Source organism: Callospermophilus lateralis, chromosome 15 (genome assembly GCF_048772815.1).
Source record: "Callospermophilus lateralis isolate mCalLat2 chromosome 15, mCalLat2.hap1, whole genome shotgun sequence".
Taxonomy (NCBI): Eukaryota; Metazoa; Chordata; class Mammalia; order Rodentia; family Sciuridae; genus Callospermophilus; species Callospermophilus lateralis.
The window spans coordinates 17,334,299-17,361,738 of NC_135319.1; the positions used below are offsets into that span (position 1 = coordinate 17,334,299).

Sequence of the window (27,440 nt, forward strand, 5' to 3'; positions counted from 1 at the left end):
CTTCTCTGTCCACAGGCGACCCACTCTAGAAAGCGTTCTTTGCTTGAATCTTTTTTTATAACTAAATTCTCTTGACTTTTCGTGTCTGACTTTAGCTTTTATTAAGTTGGGATATAAGAACTGAAGTTTGGAGCTTCAGCTCTCCACTCTCCTGTGTCAGCTTAATGAGCTCAATTATTTTGAGACTCTTTTCAGAATTTCAGGTTGTGTATCTAGTCAATAGCACTTGGCAATTTCTCTAGGCTTCAGTCTGAAAATACATTTTTGTTAACTAAAGAAATATAAAGGCATTAATTATCTGGACTAAGATTTATTGGACTTTTACGAACTCAGGCCTGAAGAAATGAAAGTGTGGGTGTTCATGGAGTTTTTAGATTTAAAGCTACAATCCCTTTTCTTTCCCATATGCTTCCTTTATACCTGTCCTTATTTCTTCTGTCGTACATCACTACGGTACTGAGTTCCAACCACGTTACCTAAGTTGTCCATCAATATCACTTCGGGTGGTTTTCTGCCTTTAAGCCAATTTTAACCACTCAACTCCATGAATAACCAAAGGCTCAAGTCTCCAGAAAAGCCCAGCAGGAATCATCAGATCACTAGAGGGCGCCAAATCACTTAACTTCATCCAAATTAGTGTCAAAGCAGAGGCTTCCCGCGCCACCACCCCCCCCCACGCCCCAGGGTGCGCTCTGCGCATGTGCAATGCCCTTTCCTTTCTGTCTCGGCGGCTTTGTCTTACACCGCAGGGGGTTGAGGACTCCGGTGCTACAAGGTCCCCGCAGCGCAGCTGAGGGCGGGGCCTGGGCTCAGAGTGGCCTGGGATCGGAGGCAGATCCCTTGCAGGTGTGTCGAAGGCCTCTGTGGGCGGGTCGGGAGCCGGGAAGCTGGACTTTGCGATAGCCGGGTCAAAACCTGGAGGCTGCGGCCTGCGCCGAGAGCCTAGAGGGCCAGCGGGAGGGACTTGGCAGGGAAGCCTGCCTTTTGCACAGCCGACCTTCTCCAGAAGTTGTTGTCGCGACCTGTGAGGGGCAACCCAGGAGGGCCCACTCTGCGGGGAAAGCAGGCCGGGCCGCCCGGAGGGAGCGGCTCTGTGTGACGTGGAGCTTGACCCGCTGCGTCCAAGCGCGTCTGCGACCTGGCTGTAGCCAGTCTAGGCTCAGATCCAGTGTGTGCGGCTGGATGGGCGAGCTGATCTCAGGGTGATTCAATCATCTATAAAATGATGATGAAATCACCCTTGAGGGTCGTTTGCTGTCCTGAATAAGTCAGTAGATGCTAATAATAAGGAATTAATAAAGGTGAGCTGCTTTTATGAGCTGCTTTTATTACAAGGCATGCTGTTGTTTTCATTATTGGCTCCTTTAATCATTGGCAGTAACCACCTCCGTTTTAATAAATTATAGTATTACAGGTTCAGAGATATAAATTGGTTTACTCGGAATTAGGTAGGATTTAAACTCTCACTGTTTTTACTCTGTAGTTAATGCTCTTTCCTACATTAAAATCCAGTCTTAGTTTGTATTTAAGCAAGCAGTTGTACTTAAGCACCACCAGAGTATAGTTGTGAAGTGTATTGAACATCATCTCTCCATGTAGTGTTCTATTTCCAAAAATTCTTGGGATTCCTTTAGAACCCTTGGCTCAAAAAGTCAATTAAGACCCTTCCTACATCCTCCAACCTGATTGTTCTCAGCAAGCGCATAAATTGAAACCAGAGTTTGAGCTTTCAATTTTAAATTTCTCTAAGAAGTTGGAAATTCTATCAAGGCTAAAGGCTAGTTTCTAGAGGTGAAATGGTAGAGACAGACTTTAAAAAAAAAACAAAAAAAAAAACCCAACTGTGATTCTTCCATGCTTTTTATTATGTAGGTGATGTGATAATGCTTCTGATGGCTGGTGGTATCTGGGCTTATAATTATCGTCTTGTAAGCGCAGGGTGGCTGGAAGTTGTTTCTGCTGCTTATGAAAAGGACCACAGGATTGTGGCGTCTTTGCTACATCTATGAAGTGTCTGGGAATTTGGGAGCCAAAGTGCTATTTTAGAAGCTAGATTTATGTGTTAGCAGATTAGGGGCCATGTCAGTTTATCAAGGCTGAACTAAATTTTACCCTAGACCCAGCCTAAATTTGAGAGGTCAGTGAAATCCAGGGCACTATCTAGATTTGTGGTCCTGGGTAAAGAGTTTAAAAATCACATGAGAGGTTGTTCAAGATTACCTGATTTTTCCTTATATTAAAGGCAGCAGCATTGAAACTAAACCTAAGGTAGAACTGAAGTCTCCAGATTCACTGTATCAAAAGAAACTAATTTAAGGAGAAGAACTATCTCATTTTTGAAAACTCTGAAATAACTTTATAACTGTGGGATTTATAATATTAACAGGAAAAATTGTTATGACATGTAACCTAAACACCTTTTATATATCAATAAATATATCAATTCATCATCTGTAATGCTAGACATAGGGATCCATATTTGGATATATTATACTTCTTATTTAATCTGTTATTTATTATTTATGTTTTCAATTCTTTTGTGTTATTCAGTGAACATACACAGAATTTTCAAAGCAACCAATAAGAAAGAAATGTTTAGATTCACTCAAAAATGTCCCGGGTTCATCAAGATTATGTCAGAGTCATCAATGGACAGGTGGGTACTACTTCATCATGGTCCTTCCTATTCCTTCTCATGGGTCAAAGGGACATTTTTCCAGGGGTTTATATTTTACTAAAATATTGTATGGCAATTTCCCACAGGAGATTCCTGGATCTGTAACATATGGTCTCTTATGACTTTTCTCTTACAACTTTCCCTGCTCGGGCTTTATAGTTTCTACCCTTTCCCAAGAGCAGCAGAAAATGAACAAGTTCAAGGTGAGTCATTTATTTAGCCTTTGTTTCACTTTGTGTATGTGTGTTAAATGTGTGTATGTGTTTTTAAGAGAGCTCACGTATTTAACTAGAAAGGGAGCTATGTTACAGATCATCTTCAAGGAAAACACTGCTCTCAAAGTATGGTCTTAAGACCCCTGGGAACCCTAAGACCCTCTCAAGTGGTCTTTAAATTCAAAACTCTAGTGCTAAGATGCTAATTGCACTGCTGGTATGAAAGCAATGGTGATAGGTTCCTGCCTGTCTACTATTGGCACGAATTAAGATAAGAACACCTAATTTATAATCATTGTATTTCTCCAAGTAAAAACCTGCCATTTACTTAAGGATAACTTTAATAAAATAGTAAAAATTATTAATTTTATTAAATATTGACCCTCAAGTGCATATATTTTTAATATTCCATGTGATGAAATGGAAAGTTAAAATAATGTGCTTCTGCATCCTGAACAGTTAGTTGTCTGGTCTGGATAACAAGCCCTTGTGCAATTATTTGATTTGTGCACATGCTTTTCATGGAAGACCTTTATTACATGAAAGAACAAATGGCAAAAAAGCTATAGTTATTTACACTTGGGTATTTAACAAACATATTCTCAAAAGTGAATGAAGTTGGGCTGGGGTCGTAGCTCAGTGGTAGAGCGCTTACCTAGCATGTGCGAGGCACTGGGTTTGATCCTCAGCACCACATAAAAAAATAAATAAATAAAATAAAGGCATCGTTTCCAACTACAACTAAAATAAATAAATAAATAAATAAATAAGTAGATGAAGTGAGCCTGTCACTTCAAGGTATCTTTTTGCCAATATTAAAATTTGGGCTTTAAAGTAAAAATTAGATTTTTGTAGAACTTGTATCTTTATAATGAATTGGACAACTTTCTAATATTTAAAAGACTTCTGATAATATTGGTGCTGATACTAACATAATTTTTCAAATGTATAATAAAAATTTTCAAAAGTAGAATACATAAGTATGTATGTGTGTATATGTATGTATGTATATATATATATATATATATATATATATATATATATATATAGGGGTGGTGTTATTAGGGTGCTCTACCCCTGAGCTACATCTCCAGCTCACTAAGTTGCCCAGGCTGGTCTCTGGCCTCAAAATTGCAATCCTCTTACCTCAGCTGCCCAAGTAGCTGAGTTGCAGGCTTGCGCCACCGTGCCTAGAAACAATTGAGTAATATTTATGAAGCATATGCTCAGAGATAGAGTCAAGTAATTTGAGAGGACAGAGCAATACAAAGAAATAAAGGACACATAGTTTTTTAGATTTTAAGTTAATTAGACCATTCTAAAAAGTGGTATTTGTGGTAAATCCTCAATTAAATGAGATAGGGAACTATGTAGAAATCTAGTGGCAAAACATGTTAAATAGAGGAACAGCAAATACAGTCACTCTGAGGCATGTTCTAGAAACCATATCAGGATATTATAGCTACAGAGAAGTGACTTTGGAAGAGAATGGCAAGAAGTAACATCAAAGAAGTAGAAGAAGCTAGAAGATGTAGGACCTTGCGGACTGTAGAACTTTGAATGTTGTTTTTATTTGTTCATTTAAAATGTACAATATATATGTACAACTTAAGGAATATTAACATCAGCCCTGTTGGGCTTAAGAAATGAATATTACTGGTTACAACTGATGGTCTTGATCTCACCATTACCAGGAAAAATGAATACTGAATTCTGTTATCAGTTCATTGGTTTTTAAAAATTTACTTTAAATAAAACAACATAATTATCAATTACATCCAGCCCTCTGCTAAGCATTAGTATATTCTTCTCACATAATTCTCAGGTCACTTTTTGAAATGTTAATATTACCGTATCACAAACTTTTGGTATGGACTTTACCTGTTACCAATTGAAAATCACAATCTTTGGGCATCTTGCTAGAAACAAAGGAGAAAGTAAGTAGAAGGAAGCTAAGATTCAACCTATTCAACAGAACCAACTAAAAACTAGAGTAGGACCTACAGTTCTACTACAGCAAATCCTGAATATATTTTTATCTTTTATTTGAAATCCTCCTTATCCAAAATTCATTGGGGAGTACATGTGTTTTCCTATGATCTACAATTAATTGCTCAGTGGTCAGTCTGGGACAATAAAAACAGTTAATGAGCCTGTTTCCTGTGGGGGTTTTTCATTTGTTTGAGATAGGGTCTCACTATGTTGCCCAACCTTGTCTCAAATTCTTGAGCTCAGGTGATTCTCCTGCTTCAGCCTCCTTAAGTAGCTGGAACTATAGATCAGGGGTACCATGCCCAGCTCTGCTTTTTTTTTTTTTTTTTTTTTTTTAAGTGCAGTTGTCATTACCAACTCCTTGAAAATTTTATTTGTTGCGGGTTCTGGAACTGTTTGTCTATAGGCATTTGGGCCAGAGTAGATTTCTCTTTTTTTGTATTCCTTCTTGCATCTCTCAACTTTTATTGGTGCAACTCTCTGCTTTTGAAAAATCCTTTATATTTACTATTTTTACTTTGGAGGAGGGTTTGCTAGTGGAAAGTTCTGTTTTGTTTATTTGCACTGTGTATAGAATTCTTCGTTGGTAGTTCTTATCTTTGAAAACACTGAAAAGCATAAACAGTCTTGTGCTACTGATGCTGTTAAAAATATACCTGTCCCTTTGTCAGATCTTTAAAGCAAATTTGTCTGTTTTGGGCTAACTGCTTTCGAGATGTATTTTACCATTGTGTGTTTATGTGTGGATTTTTCTTTATCCTAATGAAATTTATTTGTACTTCTGTGGGTTTGAGGATTTGTGTTTTGAGTATTATACTTATTGACTTTAAGCTCTACTTTTTGTGTTATTGTATTTTTTGGTTAACCTGGAAATTATACTATGCCTGGTTAACCTATGTAATATCTTCAAATAACATACTGTTTATTCATAAACAGTGAAGTAAACTTTCAGTAGTATAATTCTGTTCCTATTCTTCCCATTCTTTGTGGCCTTTTTCTTTAGTTCATTTGTAATATATTTTTAACAAGTATTTACTTGTTATTTTTGCTTGAAACATTTACTAATATTTTAAAGAAATCCCCCAGAAATGAAAGTAGTTGTTTTCTGAAATATTCTAATCTTCTGAATTTTTGCCTTTGTTCATCTTTGGATTCTCAGTTTTCTGATTAATTTTGGAAACCTTGATTTCCTAGGTAAAGGGCTTGTTCTAATTGTTAGGGTGAGATCAGTCTATCTTTTGATATTCTACATTGTACTCAGAACCAATTTTTTAAATCCTTAGTATAAAGATACTAGCTCTAATCTGCTTTTCTGCTCTCTTTTCCATGGCTTTGAACTTTACAAATGTCTTGAAATTTCTAAGCAGAGGAATAGTGCTCATCTCAGTGGATTTTCCATTTTTCCAAGATCCTGATCCCTCAAATCCTGGTGACTATTATCCTTTCATGCTTTTATACAGCTATTTAGTATGTTTTGTCTTTATTTTTAGTTGTGGTTAAAGACACATAAAATTTACCATTTAACTTTTTCAAGTGTTTAGTTCAGTGGCATTATATACCTTCACATTGTTACTTAACAGTTACCAGTTACCACCATTTATCTCCATAACTTTTTTCATCTCACAACCCATTACATAACAGTTCTGTTCCCTCTTCTCCCAATCCCTGGCAACTAACTACTAAAGTTATTTTCTGTCTGTATGAATTTGACTACTGTAGGTATCTTGTATAAGTGAATCATACAGTATTTGTCTTTCTCTGACTGATTAATTTCACTTAGTGTAATGTCTTCAAGTTTCATCCATGTTGCAGCCTGTGTCAAAATTTCCTTCTTTTTAAAAGTGGAATAATATTAGATTGGTTATATAAACTACATTATGTTTTTCCATTCATACATTCATGGGCACTTGGTTTACTTTTTCCTCTTGGTTATTATAAATAATGCTGATTTGAACATAGATGAACAAATACTATTTGAGTCCCTGCTTTTATTTCTATAAGATATATACCCAGAAAGGGAATTTCTGGATAATTTTGTAGTTTTTTGAGGAGCTGTCATACTGTTTTCCATAGTGGCTACATCATTTTACATTCTAACCAAAAACACACAGGGTTCCAGTTTCTCTAATCTTTACCAACATTGTTATTTTGTTGTTTTTAAAGAATAGCTATCTTAGTGGGTATAAAATGATTTATACTTTTTGTTATGTTGTTATTTTTTAACTCACAGCAAAATATACTCTTTGAGGTTGTACATTTTATTGACTTTTGACACATTCATAAAAGCATGTAATCATCACCACACTCAAGCTACTGACAGTTCCACAACCTCAAAATTCCCTTATTCCCTCTTTATAGCCTTTTTATCCAAATTCCTAGCAATCACTGATCTATTCTGCATTCTTATAATTTTGCCTTTCCCTGACTATCGTATAAATTCAATTTATATTGAATTGATTTTTTAAAAGACTGACTTCTTTCATTCAGCATAATGCATTTGAGATTTGATCATATTGTAATATATCAATAGTTTGTTCTTTTTTGTTATTAAATGGGATTCAGTTGTATGGATATACATCATTTATAAATTTACTAGTTGAAAACTTGTTTCCATCTTTTTTGGGGGGCAATTGTGAACAGAGCTTTTTCAGATATTTGTGTGGTGAATTTTGTGTGAACATAGATTTTATTTTTCTTGGGTAAATATTAGGAGTGGGCTTTCTAGGTTATAGGTATTATCTTTAACTTTTTAAAAAATATTTATTTTCTAGCTTTAGGTGGACACAATATCTTTATTTTTTATTTTTATGTGGTGTTGAAGATCGAACCCAGCACCCCGTGCATGCCAGGCGAGCACACTACCACTTGAGCCGCATCCCCAGCCCAATTTAACTTTGTAAGAATTCCGTTTCCCAGAATAGATATACTATTTTGTATTCCTGCTGCAATGTATTAGAGATCCATTTGCTTCACATTACTTGTTAGCACTTAATATTGTCAGTTTTTTTAAGTCATGCTGATGGTTGAGTAGTAGTATCCCATTATGATTTTAATTTTCATTTCCCTAATGTTTAATGATATTGAATATATTTTGGTGGGTTTACATGTTGTTTCTATACGTTATTTTTATGAAGTATCTATTCAAATCTTTAGTTCATTTTTAAATTGGGTTTTTTCTTGTTGAGTTTTGAGAGCTTTTTATATGTTCTGGACATAAGTGACTTGTAAATTTTCAAACATTTTATCATTATCTATGGGTTTTCTCTTCATTTATTTAACAGTGTCATTGAAGAGCTAATTTTGATAAGCTCCATATTTTTTTCTTTTTTTAGTTTCTTTTGGTATTATGTCTAAAATATCTGCTTTAACCAAAAGTCACACAGCCTTTTTCTTTCTAAAAATTTTATAGTTTTACATGATTTTTAGGTGATATTTATATAAATTATTGGCTTGGTTTCATTTTTAGATACTTTCCTTTATACATGTATTTCTGTATGTTCCAGTACCATTTATTGAAAAGTAATATGTATGTATCTATGTGTGTTTGTAATCTATGCATAATCTTAATATATTGGCTCATATATATAGATAGCTCTGAAAATAATTACAGATACATGCATATAAGTGTGTCAGTATACATACATGTATTTCCTAACTGTGCTAAGAAGACCTAGGAGCAATGACACACAGTTGCAATGAGCATTCCTAGTGTCCACATCCATATTTTTATATCATTTTTCAATAAAAGAACTAGAACTTCTTGGATAATTGGTTGATTCTAGGACTGAAGCAAAGGAAATACAAAATAAGCCAAGGGAATTTTGTGCCATCAGAAAGTAAGGAAATGCTGTAACATAAAAGTAAACAAATGATTGGGGCATGTCAAATAGACACAAGAACCAATCTATAAGAGCTCCTCAGTGGCAAAGCTGAAGCAATTTGAGCAACAAAACAAGTATGCAGTATTATATTCTAACTAAAAACATTTTAAAAAACCAGGTCATGTTGATATAAGTAAATGAATAAATAGGTAAATAATGAGAAGAGACAAATATTCATGAAGAATCCCAAGTGGTATGTATAGATACTGTCCCTCTAGGAAATGGAGTTTATTACCATATGTTCTTCTTGCATATGGACTGGACTTTGATTTGCTTTCAAAAAATAGAATGTGAAAAATAAAAGTAGCTACTTTACAATGGAGAAAAATGGTAAACACTACCCTAACAAAGTAAGCCAAGTTAACGTCACTAGTAATATTATGAACCCCCTGTTATATTTTGATAAGGGCTCTCTATTATTCTTCCCCTAAACCTAAAATCTTAGTCTAATCATGAGACAACCTTTAGGCAAATCCAACTTGAGGGGCGTTCCATAAAACATTTGAGTAGTATTCTTCAAAACTGTCAAGGTCATAAAAATTAAGGAAAGGTCTAGGGACATAGCTCACCACGTGCAAGGCTGTGGGTTCAATTCCCAGAACTTCAAAAATAAATAATAATGTTTTTAAAAAATCAAGGAAGACTCAAGGAGACTTTTAAAACATCAAAATACTCTTTTATTGCATTGATCTTTGTGTTTATCCTTTTTTATTAGAGCAGTATCTTCCTTAATATAGCAGCGAGTCTTAAAATCAGATAGTGTGAATCCGCATAATTTGTTCTTTTGCAAAAGCTATTTTAATTCCATTACTTTTCCTTATAAATTTTAGAATCAGCTATTGACATCTACCAAAAAAAAAGCCTTCTCAGGTTTTGATTGGAATTACATTAAATATACAGATTATATTAAGAAGAGTTGGCATGGTTCAGAGTCAATTTATCACCCCATTTATTTAGGTCTTTGACCTCTTTCTTAGTTGTTTTGTAGTTTTTGGATATAGACCATGCTAAAAGTTTAGATTAACACTCAAGTATTGCATTTTTGTTGCTATTGTAAATAATATTGATTTCGCTTTTTTTATTTCTACTTGGTTTTTATTAGCACATAGAAATATAGATTTTTAAAAACAAATTTGGTCTGTGACTTTAATAAGCTTAATGATTAGTTCCAGAATTTGTTTTAAAGATTCTTGGATATAGTCCACATAAGTAAATGTCATCTGAAAACAGAAACAGTTTTATTTTTCCTCTTTGTAATCTGTATGCTTTTCTTTAGCCAGTGCTATCATTTCTAATATGATATTAAGTAAGAGTACTGAAATTAAACATTTTTTTCCTGTCATTAGGGGTAAAGAATTTAGTCATTCAGTAAGTGTTGTGCTAGCTACAAATTTTATATAAATGTCTTTTTTAGATTAAGGAAGTTCCCTTCTGCATTAGTTGGCTTCTGTCACTATAATAAATACCTTATAAAGAGAAAAGGGTTATTTGGGATCACACTTTTAGAGATTTCAGTCCATGATCAGTTGAACCTGTTGCATTTACACCTGTGTTGAAGCAGCACATCATGCCATGAGCACATGATTGAGCAAAACTGCTCTCATGGCCAGAAAGCTAAAGAAAGAGAAAGGGACCAGGGTCCCACAGTCACCTTCAAAGGGATAGTCCCAGTGACCCCAAAGACCTCCTACTAGACCCTGCTTCCTTAAGGTTCTACCCAATAGTAAGGCTCTGTTTCCAATGGAGTTACCCTAGGGAGCAAGTCTTTACTACATGTTCTTTGGAGGAAACTGAAAAGCAAATTATAATATCTTTTTCACCTAATTTGTTCAGAGGTTTAATCATGAATGATAATTATTTAAAAAATTTGTGAAAAGCTTTTTCTGTATCTGTTGAAATGATGATGATGATGATATTCTTCTTTTTTAATTTTTTCATGTTTATGACTTACATTGATATTTTTATTTTGAGCCAGAATTGCAACAGGATAAATCATCTGATCTTCAGTTTTGTAGATCTCTTTCTTTTGCCTGCTCAAATCTGATGTTGATCCTCTCAAGTGAAATTTTAATTTCAGTTATTCTATCTTTGAACTCTGTAACTTCTTTCCCTTTTTAAACATTTTTTATTGATATTCTTTACTTGTTTATACATAGTCTTGGTTTCCTTTAGTTCTTTGTCCACAATTTCCTATACTTCCTTGAGCATGCTTCAAAGAGTTGATTTAAAGTGTCTGTGTAGGCCAGGCGCAGGGGTGCACACCTGTAATCCCAGTGGCTTGGGAGGAGGCTGAGGCAGGAAGATTGCAAGTTCAAAGCCAGCTTCAGCAAAAGCGAGGTGCTAAGCAACTCAGTGAGACCCTTTCTCTAAATAAAGTACAAAATAGGGCTTGGGATGTGGCTCAGTAGTTGAGTGCCCCTGAGTTCAATCCCCAGTCATCCCCTGCAAAACAAAAACCAAAAAAACTCAACAACTTTGAGTTTATTTTCGAATAACAGTAAACAAAGTACTCACTTATTATTTTCAAATAGTTGCTGATATTTTAACCTAGAGAACAATTTCTTCTTTCCTACCCACCATAAAATTAACTTTTATTGTCACTTATCATGAAAAAGGAAGTTACTCAACAATCATGCATTAATAATATAAGAAGAAAGCAGAAAGTGTGAATTAACTTTTTCAATTGTTGTGAATTTCCCAAAACAAAAGCAAAATAGAAGTAAACTGTTAATACAAATCTTCAGTATTAAGTAATTTGGGACAGTAAAGAAACTTATAAACCAGAAATTAAAAACTCATGATAGAAATGGAAAAGCAAATAAATACAAAATGTAGGTTCATTAACTTTGGAAAAATATAGCAGAACAGAAACTCAAGGTTTCTGTTAAGTTACAACATGCTCAAGGAAGAAGAAGTGAATGAAGGTACAATAAATGACATGAAATAAATGAATGAACAAGAGATCAAAGTTAGGGCAGAAACAAAATGAATGAGAATCAGGAAGATTTGAGTAATAAAAGTAAAAGAAAGACAAAGTAGAGTCCCTAAGGTACAAAAACCAAATAACGAAAGAGAATAAAATTTTAAACTATAATTCAAGGGTGGGGGCTGGGGTTATGACTCAGCAGTAGAGCGTTTGCCTAGCATGTGTGAGGCCCTGGGTTCGATCCTCAGCACCACATTTTTAAAAAAATAAATAAGTAAGTAAAATAAAGATATTGTGTCCAACTACAACTAAAAAATAGTTAAAAAAACTATAATTCAAGGAACTTTCCAGAAAGAGAAGAACTGAATCTACTTATTGAAAAGACCCTCTGTGTGCCACAAAGCATTGATTCAGAATGGTAACCCCCATACTTATTTAAAAGTAATTAAAAAGTTCTCTGGTCTCAAGGGGGAAAAGTACAAATCACTTGCCAAGGAAGGAAAATAAAATTGACATAATTCTTAGTACCAACTTATATAAACATAAAATAATAGAAAGTGTTTTTAAGAAATTAAAAAAAAAAGTATGAATCAGGAATTTATGCCCAACCAAGTTATTGTTCAAGTGAAAATACATTTCAGATCCTATGGAATATAAATAAAGCATTTATCAGAAGAAATTTTATAGCCTTAAATTGTTTCTTTTAATACAAATGAAAGAAATTAGCATCCTAACTCTGGCCACCAAATCATAATAATCTGGGAGCTATCCTCTGTCTTCTTCCCAGTAGCTATTAATTACCAGTTAATTACAGTTACATTATATTATTTTGCCATACTACTGCTACTGCTGCTGCTACTTTATGTAAATGCCTATTGCTTATATCTGTCTCTTTGTGATGTGCCATTTGCTACTTCTGCTTTATAGTTTTCTTCTAAACTACTTATCTGCTATAACTCCAGCTCTTACATCTGTATCTTCAGTGGCTCCTATTGTCTGTATTTACATCTACAAAGTGAAGGAGTGAGCATCCCTAAGATGTATAAGATAGTCTACATACTGTGATATAGATATTGTTCTCCTATATAAATTTTTTTTAAATTAATTTTTATTGTTGGTTGTTCAAAACATTACATAGTTCTTGATATATCATATTTCACACTTTGATTCAAGTGGGATATGAACTCCCATTTTTACCCCGTATACAGATTGCAGAATCACATCAGTTGCACAACCATTGATTTACATATTGCCATTCTGGTGTCTGTTGTATTCTGCTGCCTTTCCTATCCTCTACTATCCCCCCTCCCCCCTCCCCTCCCCTCTTCTCTCTCTACCCCCTCTACTGTAACTCATTTCTCCCCCTTATATTTTTCCCCCTTTCCCCTCACTTCCTCTTGTATGTAATTTTGTATACCCCTGAGGGTCCCTTCCATTTACATGCAATTTCCCTTCTCTCTCCCTTTCCCTCCCACCTCTCATCCCTGTTTAATGTTAATCTTCTTCTCATGCTCTTCATCCCTACTCTGTTCTTAGTTACTCTCCTTATATCAAATTTGGCATTTGTTTTTAAGGGATTGGCTAGCTTCACTTAGCATAATCTGCTCTAATGCCATCCATTTCCCTCCAAATTCTATGATTTTGTCATTTTTTAATGTAGAGTAATACTCCATTGTGTATAAATGCCACATTTTTTTTTTATCCATTCGTCTATTGAAGGGCATCTAGGTTGGTTCCACAGTCTTGCTATTGTGAATTGTGCTGCTATGAACATGGATGTAGCAGTGTCCCTATACTGTGCTCTTTTTAGGTCTTTAGGGAATAGACTGAGTAGGGGAATAGCTGAATCAAATGGTGGTTCCATTCCGAGCTTTCCAAGAAATCTCCATACTGCTTTCCAAATTGGCCGCATCAATTTGCAGTCCCACCAGCAATGTACAAGAGTACCCTTTTCCCCACATAATGGCTGCCAATCTTACTGGAGTGAGATGGTATCTTAGGGTGGTTTTGATTTGCATTTCTCTGACTGCTAGAGATGGTGAGCATTTTTTCATGTACTTGTTGATTGATTGTATGTCCTCCTCTGAGAAATGTCTGTTCAGGTCCTTGGCCCATTTGTTGATTGGGTTATTTGTTATCTTATTGTCTAATTTTTTTAGTTCTTTGTATATTCTGGATATTAGGGCTCTGTCTGAAGTGTGAGGAGTAAAGATTTGTTCCCAGGACATAGGCTCCCTATTTACCTCTCTTATTGTTTCTTTTGCTGAGAAAAAACTTTTTAGTTTGAGTAAGTCCCATTTGTTGATTCTAGTTATTAACACTTGGGCTATAGGTGTCCTATTGAGGAATTTGGAGCCCGACCCCACAGTATGTAGATCATAGCCAACTTTTTCTTCTATCAGACGCCATGTCTCTGATTTGATATCAAGTTCCTTGATCCACTTTGAGTTAACTTTTGTGCATGGCAAGAGAAAGGGATTCAGTTTCATTTTGATGCATATGGATTTCCAGTTTTCCCAACACCATTTGTTGAAGATGCTATCCTTCCTCCATTGCATGCTTTTAGCCCCTTTATCAAATATAAGATAGTTGTAATTTTGTGGATTGGTTTCTGTGTCCTCTATTCTGTACCATTGGTCCACCCGCCTGTTTTGGTACCAATACCATGCTGTTTTTGTTACTATTGCTCTGTAGTATAGTTTCAAGTCTGGTATCGCTATACCGCCTGATTCACACTTCCTGCTTAGCATTGTTTTTGCTATTCTGGGTCTTTTATTTTTTCCATATGAATTTCATGATTGCTTTCTCTATTTCTACAAGAAATGCAATTGGGATTTTGATTGGCATTGCATTAAACCTATAGAGAACTTTTGGTAATATCGCCATTTTGATGATGTTAGTTCTACCTCTCCATGAACAGGGTATATTTTTCCATCTTCTAAGATCTTCTTCTATTTCTCTCTTTAGGGTTCTGTAGTTTTCATTGTATAAGTCTTTCACCTCTTTTGTTAGGTTGATTCCCAAGTATTTTATTTTTTTTGAGGATATTGTGAATGGGGTGGTTGTCCTCATTTCCATTTCAGAGGATTTGTCGCTGATATACAGGAATGCCTTTGATTTATGCGTGTTGATTTTATATCCTGCCACTTTGCTGAATTCATTTATTAGCTCTAATAGTTTCTTTGTAGACCCTTTTGGGTCTGCTAGGTATAGAATCATGTCATCTGCAAACAGTGATAATTTGAGTTCTTCTTTTCCTATTTTTATGCCTTTAATTTCTTTCGTCTGTCTAATTGCTCTGGCCAGTGATTCGAGAACTATGTTGAACAGAAGTGGTGAGAGAGGGCATCCCTGTCTTGTTCCAGATTTTAGAGGGAATGCCTTCAGTTTTTCTCCATTCAGAATGATGCTAGCCTGAGGCTTAGCATAGATTGCTTTTACAATATTGAGGTATGTTCCTGTTATCCCTAGTTTTTCTAGAGTTTTGAACATAAAGGGATGCTGTACTTTGTCGAATGCTTTTTCCGCATCTATCGAGATGATCATATGGTTCTTATTTTTAAGCCTATTGATGTGGTGAATAACATTTATTGATTTCCGTATATTGAACCAACCTTGCGTCCCAGGGATAAATCCTACCTGATCATGGTGCACAATTTTTTTGATATGTTTTTGTATCCAGTTCGCCAGAAGTTTATTGAGGATTTTTGCATCTAGGTTCATTAGAGATATTGGTCTGTAGTTTTCTTTCTTTGAAGTGTCTTTGTCTGGTTTAGGAATCAGGGTGATGTTGGCCTCATAGAATGAATTTGGAAGTTCTCCTTCTTTTTCTATTTCCTGAAATAGCTTGAAAAGTATTGGTATTAGTTCCTCTTTAAAGATTTTGTAAAACTCTGCTGTATACCCATCCGGTCCTGGGCTTTTCTTAGTTGGTAGTCTTTTGATGGTTTCTTCTATTTCCTCAATTGATATTGGTCTGTTTAGGTTGTCAATATCCTCCTGACTCAATCTGGGCAGATCATATGACTTAAGAAATTTATCGATGCCTTCACTATCTTCTATTTTTTTGGAGTATAAGGATTCAAAATAATTTCTGATAATCTTCTGTATTTCTGAAGTGTCTGTTGTGATATTGCCTTTTTCATCCCGTATGCTAGTAATTTGAGTTCTCTCTCTTCTTCTCTTCGTTAGCGTGGCTAAGGGTCTGTCGATTTTATTTATTTTTTCAAAGAACCAACTTTTAGTTTTGTCAATTTTTTCAATTGTTTCTTTTGTTTTGATTTCATTAATTTCAGCTCTGATTTTAATTATTTCTTGCCTTCTACTTCTTTTGCTGTTGTTTTGCTCTTCTTTTTCTAGGATTTTGAGTTGAAGTATTAGATCATTTATTTGTTGGTTTTTTCTTTTTTTAAGGAATGAACTCCAAGCAATAAATTTTCCTCTTAGAACTGCTTTCAATGTGTCCCATAGATTCCAATATGTTGTGTCTGTGTTTTCATTTATCTCTAAGAATTTTTTAATTTCCTCCTTGATGTCTTCTATAACCCATTGATCATTCAGTAACCTATTGTTCATTCTCCAAGTGATGCATGATTTTTCCTTACTTCTTTTATCATTGATTTTCAATTTCATTCCATTATGATCAGATAAGATGCATGGTATTATCTCTACTCCTTTATATTGTCTAAGAGTTGCCTGTGACATAATATATGATCTATTTTTGAGAAGGATCCATGTGCTGCTGAGAAAAAAGTGTAACTGCTTGGTCTTGGGTGGTATATTCTATATATGTCAATTAAGTCTAGGTTATTAATTATGTTATTGAGTTCTATAGTTTCCTTATTCAACTTTTGTTTGGAAGATCTGTCCAGTGGTGAGAGAGGTGTTTTGAAGTCTCCCATGATTATTGTATGGTGGTCTATTAGACTCTTGAACTTGAGAAGAGTTTGTTTGATGAACAAAGCTGCACCATTGTTTGGAGCATATATATTTATGATTGTTATGTCTTGTTGGTGTATGGTTCCCTTGAGCAGTATGTAGTGTCCCTGTTTATCCCTTTTGATTAACTTTGGCTTGAAATCTATTTTATTTGATATGAGTATGGACACTCCTGCTTGTTTCCGAAGTCCATATGAGTGATATGATTTCTCCCAACCTTTCACCTTCAGTCTATGTATGTCTTTTCCTATCAAATATGTCTCCTGAAGGCAACATATTGTTGGGTCTTGTTTTGTGATCCATTCTACTAGCCTGTGTCTCTTAATTGGTGAGTTTAAGCCATTAACATTTAGGGTTATTATTGAGATATGGGTTGTTCTTCCAGCCATATTTGTTTATTTATGTTACTAAACATGGTTTGTTTTCCTCTTTGATTATCCCCCCCCCCTTTACTATACTACCTCCCGCTGTTGGTTTTCATTGATATTTTCCATTTCCTCTTCCTGTAATATTTTGCCGAGGATGTTTTGAAGAGATGGTTTTCTAGCTGCAAATTCTTTTAACTTTTGTTTATCATGGAAGGTTTTAATTTCATCTTCCATCCTGAAGCTTAATTTCGCTGGATACACAATTCTTGGTTGGAACCCATTTTCTTTCAGTGTTTGAAATATGTTATTCCAGGATCTTCTAGCTTTCAGAGTCTGTGTTGAAAGATCAGCTGTTATCCTGATTGGTTTACCCCTAAATGTAATCTGCTTCCTTTCTCTTGTAGCTTTGAAAATTCTCTCCTTATTCTGTATGTTGGGCATCTTCATTATAATGTGTCTAGGTGTGGATCTCTTATGATTTTGCACATTCGGCGTCCTGTAGGCTTCTAGGATTTGGGATTCTGTCTCATTCTTCAAGTCTGGGAAGTTTTCTCGTATTATTTCATTGAATAGGTTGCTCATTCCTTTGGTTTGGACTTCTATACCTTCCTGTATCCCAATGACTCTTAAGTTTGGTCTCTTTATGTTATCCCATATTTCTTGAATGTTCTGCTCATGGTTTCTTAACAGCTTTGCTGAGCTGTCTATGTTCTTCTCCAGTTGAAATACTTTGTCTTCATTGTCTGATGTTCTATCTTCTAAGTGTTCTACTCTGCTGGTAGTATTCTCAATTGAGTTTTTAAGTTGGTTTATTGCTTTCTGCATTTCCAGGATTTCTGTTTGTTTGTTTTTTATAACCTCTATCTCCCTGTATAATTGATCTTTTGCTTCTTGGATTTGTTTATGTAATTCATTGTCAAAGTGGTCGAAGTGGTCTTTCATTGTCTGATTTTGCTGTCTAATGTCTTCCTTGAGACTCCAGATCATCTGAAGCATGTATATCCTGAATTCTTTATCTGACATTCCATCTGCTGCAGATATTACCTCTTCTAAAGTTGAGTTGACCTGCATTTCTTGTGGTCCTTTCTTTCCTTGTCTTTTCATACTGATCGCGTTTCTTTCTGCTTGGTGAAACTGTTGTGTTATTGATTTTTCCCCCTATATATTTATATTGCTCTTGTATAGTTGCAAAGTCTCCCTCGCAGGCTTTGAAGGTGGTTCTGCCCCTCCTCCAATTGGGGCAATGTGCCTACCACGCCGGCAGGCCGCTGGGCCTATACTTTCAGTGGGCCTGTTCTTTCGGTGGTCACAGGTCCGCCTACCTTGCAGGCGTGAGCAGTGGCTCTGCCCCTCCGCTGGCCGCTAGGCCTGATCTGCTGGTGAGTCGCAGGTCTGCCTACCTAGCAGGCGCTGGTGGCGGCTCTGCCCCTCCCCCAACCGTGGCGGGGTGATGTGTCTGGCCTGCCGCTGGGCCTGTTTTGTCAGTGGTCACGGTTCCGCCTACCTTGCAGGCGCGTGGGGCAGCTGTGCCCCTCTGCAGGTTGCTGGGCCTGACCTGCCGGTGGGTCGCAGGTCTGCCTACCTTGCAGGCTCGGGGGGTGGCTCTGCCGCTTTGCGGATTGCTGTGCCTGTTCTGCTGGTGGGTCGCGGGTCCGCCTACCTTGCAGGCACCCGGCGGCTCTGCCCCTCCCCCAACCGGGGCAACGTGTCTGGTGGGCCACTGGGCCTGTTTTGTCGGTGGTCACGGTTCCGCCTACCTTGCACGCGCGTGGAGCAGCTGTGTCCCTCCGAGAGTTGCTGGGCCTGACCTGCCGGTGGGTGGCAGGTTCACCTACCTTGCAGGCGCGGGGGTGGCTCTGCCGCTCTGCGGATTGCTGTGCCTGTTCTCCTCCTATATAAATTTTATTCCTTAAATTCCTTAAATTTAAGACTTGTTAACCTATTTTAATAGGTGTAATATATTAATAAGCAATCTATTAAATATATGAAAAATATATTCTATGGGTCAAAAGACATAATTTCTTTATGTTCTGTCACTTGAATTTATAACATAATTAATCTTCATCCTATAACCTATTCTCCTATTATACTGTGTTTTTTTGTAGTTTAACTTTCATCATTTCTCATGCCCCATGCTTTTTCCAATCATGTATTGTTTATTCTTAAAATGTACATAAGTCAGGTTGACCATCTAAAATAATCCAACATGACAATACAAAATGCAAATAACTTTCCCTATTTGTAACCATCTTGTATCTTGTATCATATTTGACAGTGCACCCACTACACATATTGCCTTTAAGTATTTACATCTTTGCCTCATGTCAAAATATCAGTTTTTTGATATCAGAAAGAATTACTTTTATTCATCTTTGGTACCTCCAGGAGAGTTACAGGCAGAGTAGGAGCTCAGTAAATGTGTATTGAACATATATCTGTGTATAAAATACTGTATATAGTTAGCAGTATAACTATCCAGAGTAAATTCTACAGTCAACACAAAGCTAGTTTAATATGTTTTTTTTCCTCCTCAGTGCTAGGGATTAAACCTAGAGTTTCATGCAAGCAAAGCAAATGCTTTACCACTGAGTCATATCCCCAGCCCTTACTGTATCTTTTCAATGGTACTCTTTTCTGGTCACTTCAGATTTAATTGAAATATTGTTCCAGGGACCAGTGACATTTAAGGATGTTACTGTGGAATTCACCAGGGAGGAGTGGAAATTACTGACTCCTGCTCAGAGGACCCTGTACAAGGATGTCATGCTGGAGAACTACAATCACCTGGTCTCTGTGGGTGAGAAAAACTTCCCCATAAATGTTTTATTCAGCTTTTTCACTGCTGTGACTAAAAGGACCTAACCAGAATAACTATAGAGGATAAAAGGTTTATTTAGGGCTCATGGTTTCAGAGGTCTTAGTCCATAGAAGCTGGCTGCATTCCTTGGGGCTCTAGGTGAGGCTGAATATCATGGTGGAAGAGTGTGGCAGAAGGAATAGTGTGGTGATCAGAAAGCAGAGAGAGAGAGAGGCCTCCACTTTCTATATACAAACATATACTTCATAGCCATGCCCTCAATAAACCACTTCCTCCAGCCACATTCTATCTGCCTCCAGTTACCACTCAGTAAATCCCATCAGGGATTAATTCACTGATTAGATTAAGGCTATAACCCAATAATTTCTTCTCCAGACCTTCTTGTATAGTCTCATATGTGAACTTTTGGGGGAGACTTCACATCGAAACTATAACAATGTATAAATCCCAGTCGTTTATATTTCTTCTCTCAGTTTCTGGAACATATAAGATCCTTATGGGATTGAATGATATTATCTTTGTTTCAGAGGTCAAACTTAATCCATTTTGGGTACCAGAATAAGTGTTCCTACATCTCCAGTGAAAGAATCTAAAATTTGACAACTTCATTGTTTTCCTGAAATTGTATTTTTCTTATCCATACAAACTTCAAGCAATTTGTATCATTTTCTTTACTTTTTTAATTGATAGGTTATCGTGTGAGTAAGCCAAATCTGGTCTTCAAATTGAAGCAAGGAAAAGAGCCATGGGTATTGGAAGTAGAATTTCCACGTCGGCGTTGTCCTGGTAACTTAGAAATTATATTCCATTATTAGTCAGGTGGTTGATGCTTCTTGATTTTTGAAATACTTCTCAGGAATTTCTCTAAATTCCGTAGACTTCTGGAAATGATTGAGAACACTTTATCTGTACATGTAATAAACCTAAATCATACCTCAAATTTCTGTTCTCACCACTTAAATTCCTCATTTGCTAAATATTTTAAAATAGATTTTACTTCTATTTTCTATATTTTCAGAATTGAAACCATATCTAACCTTAACTGAGATTTTTGTCTTTTCTCTAGAATACAGTAACTTCCTCCCTGCACATTATAATATGTGATTATAATCTTAGAAAGTGTTCACAAATATGAGCTATATTTTTTCAAAGAAAACAAAAAAACTGAAAAATGTATTTTTAGCACCAGTTGCAACAGTTTTAACTTCCTCATCTCTCTTTAAACTCTGAACTCAAATTATAAATCATTATGTTGTTCATCATTTTCTTTCATGTGGGGTTGCCCTTCACACAAAGTGTTGATTATTACTAAAATCTTCAGTACCTTATTTGGGGTATTATAACACCAAGAGAATCCCATCCTGCTTCTTAAATCTTTTTCATTATCTTCTGACTGATGTATTGCTTGGTACGTATTAGTTGCTCACAAGGTATTTGTTGAAAGAATGAAATATGATTTATAAGAAACCGACAATCTCTGTTCTCTGCTGTATGCTCTTTTCACTAACTACTGTGAGGACTTATCCACTCTTAAGAATAAATCATGAATTTTTGTGCTGAGAACTCCTAAAGCTGACAGAATCTCTGTTCTATTTTTATTCTGGTTTCATATTTTACCTTCTTACAAGATAGTTCCACTGATCCTACTCCTTAAGGTCAAAATCAAATTATTAATTTAAATTCTCAAGGCCATTGTATAATGCAGCAGACTTCTATTGCCACTAGCCTGTCATGGTAAACTAATACTGACTCACTATTAGAGCATACATTTATGTTAATTTTCTGTCAAGAACAAGTCTGGCCCTCGCTTGCCTACTGCGACTTATTTCTCCTTGTAGCTCCCAATCACATGTTAATTTCCACTTTACCATTCTCTTACATGTTTTATATACATAGGCTCTTATTTTATACATATTCAAGTTAACTTTGCACAACTCAGTATCAAATAACTTTTCCCACAAGTGCCATGAAATTACAACCCCAAGCCTCTGCTCATAATCTTTTATTTTTTAAATATGAATAAATATGAAGAATGGTTCTAGGATGATGTTGAGTAACCTAATATTTAGGGAAATTAGAAGCAGAAATGAAGGAGCCAAGATTATGAAAGCAGAATTCAAAACTCAAGTTGAATCTTATCTTTGGAAATGCAGGATTTTGATGGCTAGGATAAGTTCAGAACTGAAAATCCATGATGCTACAAGGAAATTCATCCTGTTGCAGGATGGCATGCCTCTGCTTTTTAAAAAGTCCTTCTTTTTGGATGTCTATGTTCCTGGATCTTCCTGTCCTAGTGAAAATTAAGCTAATTTTATTGCTAATGAAAGCTTAAACTTCTAACCATGAGAACATTGATGATCTGAGAAATTCACTTTAGCATTGATAGCTATATTATTATGGATAGACAAGAGAGAAATAAAGTGTAAGTTTATAGTCTGTTAACTACAATATTTCTCCTGATCTGCACTTTCACTTTTCTTTCAGTTCCCCACAGTCATCTGCCGTCTGAAAATATTAAACAGAAAATTCCAGAAATAAACAATTCATAGTTTTAAAATATATGTCATTCTGAGTACTGTGATGAAATCTAGTGTAGTTCCACTCTGTCTGGCCCAGATATGAAACAACTCTATCTAGCATATCTGTACTGTAACATGTTACCTGATTAGTCGCTCAACAGCCATCTCAGTCGTCAGATAGACTGTTGAGGGATCATAGCACTTATGTTAAGTAACCCTTATTTTATTTTATAATGGCCCCAAAGTTCAAGAGTAGTGATGCTGGCAATGAAAATATGCCAAAATAAAACCTTAAAGTGCTTCTTCTAAGTAGAAAGGTAAAAGTTGTATCTATCATAGGTATGTATGTATGTATGTATAGAAAAAACTATATATATATATATATATATATAGAGAGAGAGAGAGAGAGAGAGAGAGAGAGAGAGAGAACGAGCCGAGCGAGAGCGAGCGCATTCAGTACTATCTGTGATTTCAGGCATTACTGGAGTTTTGGAATATATCCCCTCCAGGTAAGGAGGGACTCTTGAACTAGGAATCCTAACACAGTAATATAAATTTAAATTTGAGGGGATAAAGACTTATGCTTCTGGGGATTTTCTTTCTTTCTTTTTTTTTTTGCACTGAGGATTGAGCCCAGGAGTACTTTGCCACTGAGCTACATCCCAGCCCTTTTTTATTTTGAGACAGATTGTTGCTAAGGTTCTAAGGCTGGCTTCAAACTTTAAATCTCCTGCCTCAGCCTCCTGAGTTGCTACAATTACAAGCATGAGCTAGTGCACCTGGATAGAATATGTTATGCTCCTCCATCAAATGTTAGCTCCTCCATCAAATTTTATCTTCTTTCTGATAATTCCAGTAAACACAATTATCCACCAATTTTTCTTACTCAAATTACTGTGGTGGATTGTCTTTAATGAACTCACAGCGTTCTCTGTGATTCCCACTTCTTGTTCAGGATGATTTTAAAAATCTTTTGTTCTCTGTTCCATATTCTTTGGTTTTTGTCTTAACTTTTACATCCAAGTTTTTAAGGTCATATTTGTTTTAAATGTGCCAAAGGTACTTTGGTTTGTAATCATGTTCTTCCCACTGTCTATGACTGAAGTTTTTAATGTTTGTTCTGTATTTTTCTAAAACAAAGGAATAGAATAAATTTCTATTTGAGAGTTCTTTCATTTTGATAGATTGACCTGAAACATAGAATCAACCCTACAATCATAATAATGTATTAAAATCTTGATTCCTTTGTAGAAGAACTATGGAATGACCATGGGGCAAAGTACCAGAAAAGTCAAGCTGGAAATTCAAGGCAAGTCAAGAGAAGTATTGTAAGAAAGTCTTGATGGGGGTACTAGAAATGAGATAGCACTAGTTAATACTAAATGTGAGAAAATACTGGAGTGAATTTTAAAGAAAGTAATTCAAATGGAAATGTCCTTTTTCACAGGAGAACTTACTAAAGATCAAGTTATTCAAACTTTGAAGTCATCTTCTTTGTTCTGAATTATACAAAAATCGAGGTTTTATTACACAAAGTAGAGTGCAGTCAGTTAAGAAACCTTATGTATGTTATGCAAGTTCAGTCTATGAAATGTTAAAGCACAGTGTAGGTCAGAGAATGTTTATAGTGGAGAAACCCTATGAAGCTAAAGAATATGGGAACATCTCTAGAAGTCAGTCCTCAGAGCAACTTAGAAAATACATAGCACAAAAAAAAGCATTAAAAGTCCTATTATTAATGAATTTGGAACTTTCTATTTAGGAACAGAGAACTCACAAAACATCAGAAAACTCATAACCAGGAGGAAACTTATGAATGTAACCAATGCGGAAAATCCTTCTGCCAAAAGTCTGCCCTCATAGTGCATCGACATACACATTACAAGAACAAATCCTATGAATGTGAAAAATGTGGGAAATCTTTCTCTATAAATGAAGACCTCATAAAACATCAGAAAATTCACACCAGAGATAAAACCTATGAATGTAAAGAATGTAAGAAAATTTTCTACCACCTATCATCTCTTAGTAGACATCTGAGAACCCATGCAGGGGAGAAACCCTATGAATGTAATCAGTGTGAAAAATCTTTCTATCAGAAACCACACCTCACAGAACATCAGAAAACACACACAGGGGAGAAACCCTTTGAGTGTACTGAATGTGGGAAGTTCTTCTATGTGAAGGCATACCTCATGGTACATCAGAAAACACATACAGGGGAAAAACCTTTTGAGTGTAAGGAATGTGGGAAAAACTTTTCTCAGAAGTCACACCTCACAGTACATCAAAGAACACACACAGGAGAGAAACCATATAAATGTAAGGAATGTGGGAAATTCTTTTCTAGAAATTCACACCTCAAAACTCATCAGAGGACTCACACAGGAGAAAAACCTTATGAATGTAAGGAATGTGGTAAATGCTTCTACCAGAAGTCAGCCCTCACAGTACATCAGCGAACTCATACAGGGGAAAAACCCTTTGAATGTAATAAATGTGGTAAAAACTTTTACTATAAATCAGACCTCACTAAACATCAAAGAAAACACACAGGAGAGAAACCCTATGAATGCACAGAATGTGGTAAATCATTCTCTGTGAATTCAGTCCTCAGATTACATCAAAGGACTCATACAGGAGAGAAACCCTATGAATGCAAGGAATGTGGGAAATCTTTTTCTCAGAAGTCACATTTTACCATACATCAGAGAAAGCACACAGGGGAGAAACCCTATGAGTGTCAGGAGTGTGGGGACACCTTTATCCAGAAGTCACAACTCAATGCACATCAGAAGACACATACACGGAAGGGAAAAGCTGACAAATAATATGAGTTGAGAATTTCTGTCTAAATTTATCCTTCAATGTTATCAGATAATTTACACAAGAGAAACCTCATGAGTATCATCAATGAGGGAAAAATTTCAGCCACAATCTTTGCTCATAGAATATCAGCAAATGCATGGAGAGAAATTCTATAAATTTATTAGGGAGAAATTTTTACCACCCAGTAGACTATTAAATATCAGACAATACAGATGGCAAAACTCTACAAACTATAAAATATGAAGAAAAAATATTTATTTCAGAAGTTGTATTTTATTTTACATCATCACATAAGAGAAATCCTATAAGTAAATAAATGTCAAGATGTTTTTTAACAGAACAGTCAGCACTTTACATCCAAAGCTAACATGTATAAGAAACTCCTATGAATATCCTGAGTATTCATAAGTCTTTTTCACACAAGTTGCACTTATTAGAGAACTCAAGGGAGATAACTGCAAAGTTTGTAACAGGTATAGAAGCCTTTATTAAACAATGGATATTTCAATGAATGTCATGTCATTGATAATTTGAATAATATTTCTATAAATATTTGAGAGATTTTCAACAAAATTTCAAGTAATTTCTACTGATGGAAGCAGGCAAAAATGAATATTCCAAGGGATTTGATTTTCTTTTTAAATAAACCTGCAAATGTCCACAGATGTGAAGCTTTTTAAAAAGCAAACATAAATTGAGTAATCAGACAACATCATTAAACACACATGAAGGGTCTTTTAGTATGTGGGACTTTTGTGTGCATGTGATTGTGCTACAAAACATAACTTGTAGAAGTTGGACATGCAAGTAGAACCCATCCGTAATTGTACATAGAAAAACATGTAACCTTAGTTCAATAACTGTTACGTGTAGGAGGACGTGTCACATTATCTGAGCTGAGCAGTGATTCTTGTTGATACGATATGTATTGTAGTGTAATACTCTGTATTTTTCTTAGTGCATCTTTTTCTACCATTTCCTGGCACTTATAACAATTATATAGCCATTGTTACTGAACTAACACTTTAAAATGAAGCTGAAATGTTCTTGTAAAATGTTCAGCTGTCTTATGGTCAGCCAAATTTTGGAGTAGGGGCACATTTATTTTTAGCAAAAGTCTGAGCTGCCTTTAAAGCAGCTGACAACACTAACGTGTATTATACTCTATATAATAGAAATAAATAGTGCTATGTAAGAAATATAATTATCTTACTGTTGGTGTTTTAGCAGAGTGTATGTAATTATCTGTGCTTGTATTTTGTATGAGAGTCTTAAATGTTCTCCGAAACCTTTTTTTCACTAGTAGAAGCAACATGGCATAACAGTTAAGAGTGAGGACTCTAGGCTACTAGCCTAGGCCTAGATTCCAGCAAAGGGGTCATGTCACTCACCTCCCTGTGCCTCAGTTTCTTTTATGTAAGAGTAGTGATAGTAACATCTTAATATTGCTTTGAGGTTGAAGTGAGTTAATATTTTAAAGCACTTAGAATAGTGTCTGAGACACAAGAACTATATATTAGATATTATAGTAATTATAATGTGTATTTCTTGAATTATCCTATAAAAAATAATGTTGGCAACCCAACACTCATCTCCCACCTTATTGCTTCCAGTGCCTTGGTTTGGTTTGGTTGTTTGTTTTCCCAGTGATTCTGAAAGAGATCCTGATTAGGCTAGGCCAGTGGTTGGCAAACCACAGCCCATCTGCCAGATCTGGGCCACTGCCCATTTTTGTGCAAGCTGATAAAAGTTTTTTATTATTATTATTATTAAATGGCTGAAGAAACTTACAGAATATTTTGGGACACATGCAAATTATATGATATTCAAATTTCAGTGTCCATAGAGCACTTTGAGAACACAAATACAAATAAAAACCCATTTCTTTATGTTTTTCCTTGCCTGTGGTTGCCTTCACCAGTAGAGTTTAGTAGTTGTGACAGACCATATGGCCCACAGAACCTAAGACATTTACTACTTGGCACTTTACAAAATAAGTTTTCTGTTATGTAGAGCTGAAAACATTGCAGCCAATGTAAATGTATACTTTTATACATGAAATGTGATTCAGAAATGATGTAAACAGCAATTTGTGGGTGGATGTTTTTGTGCATTATATTTATTTTATGCATTATATTTATATGTTTAAAAACCTAAGCTTAGAAGTATTTTTTTCAAAAAAATGTGTTTTTTACTTTCTGTATTGACATAAAATCAAAACAAATTTACTGATGGAGTGTAAGAAACATATATGAAATAAACTTTGCCTAAATTGAA

General features: G+C 35.5%; 1 protein-coding gene across 3 annotated transcripts; it reads left to right on the plus strand.

The window, feature by feature from the left end:
* The first annotated feature begins 712 nt into the window (after window positions 1-712).
* Window positions 713-27,440, plus strand: Znf25 (zinc finger protein 25). Of its 3 annotated transcripts, XM_076834952.1 has the most exons (7): window positions 713-846; window positions 2,551-2,656; window positions 2,764-2,880; window positions 19,668-19,794; window positions 20,506-20,601; window positions 23,586-23,643; window positions 24,097-27,440. In XM_076834952.1, exons 3-7 carry the CDS (start codon window positions 2,866-2,868, stop codon window positions 25,163-25,165), a joined length of 1,365 nt encoding a protein of 454 aa, XP_076691067.1. In that variant the 5' UTR covers window positions 713-846; window positions 2,551-2,656; window positions 2,764-2,865; the 3' UTR covers window positions 25,166-27,440. The 3 variants fall into 3 exon arrangements, with proteins under 3 accessions (XP_076691067.1, XP_076691065.1, XP_076691066.1); XM_076834950.1 differs by lacking the exon at window positions 2,764-2,880; XM_076834951.1 differs by lacking the exons at window positions 713-846; window positions 2,764-2,880 and adding an exon at window positions 1,132-1,301.

What these genes read in the sequence shown, in the direction of transcription:
- Znf25 (XM_076834950.1), top strand. Translation starts at nt 2,612, where the DNA reads ATGTCCCGGGTTCATCAAGATTATGTCAGAGTCATCAATGGACAG. An exon ending in CAATCACCTGGTCTCTGTGG is followed by an intron (nt 19,795 to 20,505) that starts GTGAGAAAAACT and finishes TTTAATTGATAG; the next exon opens with GTTATCGTGTGAGTAAGCCA. An exon ending in TCCACGTCGGCGTTGTCCTG is followed by an intron (nt 20,602 to 23,585) that starts GTAACTTAGAAA and finishes ATTCCTTTGTAG; the next exon opens with AAGAACTATGGAATGACCAT.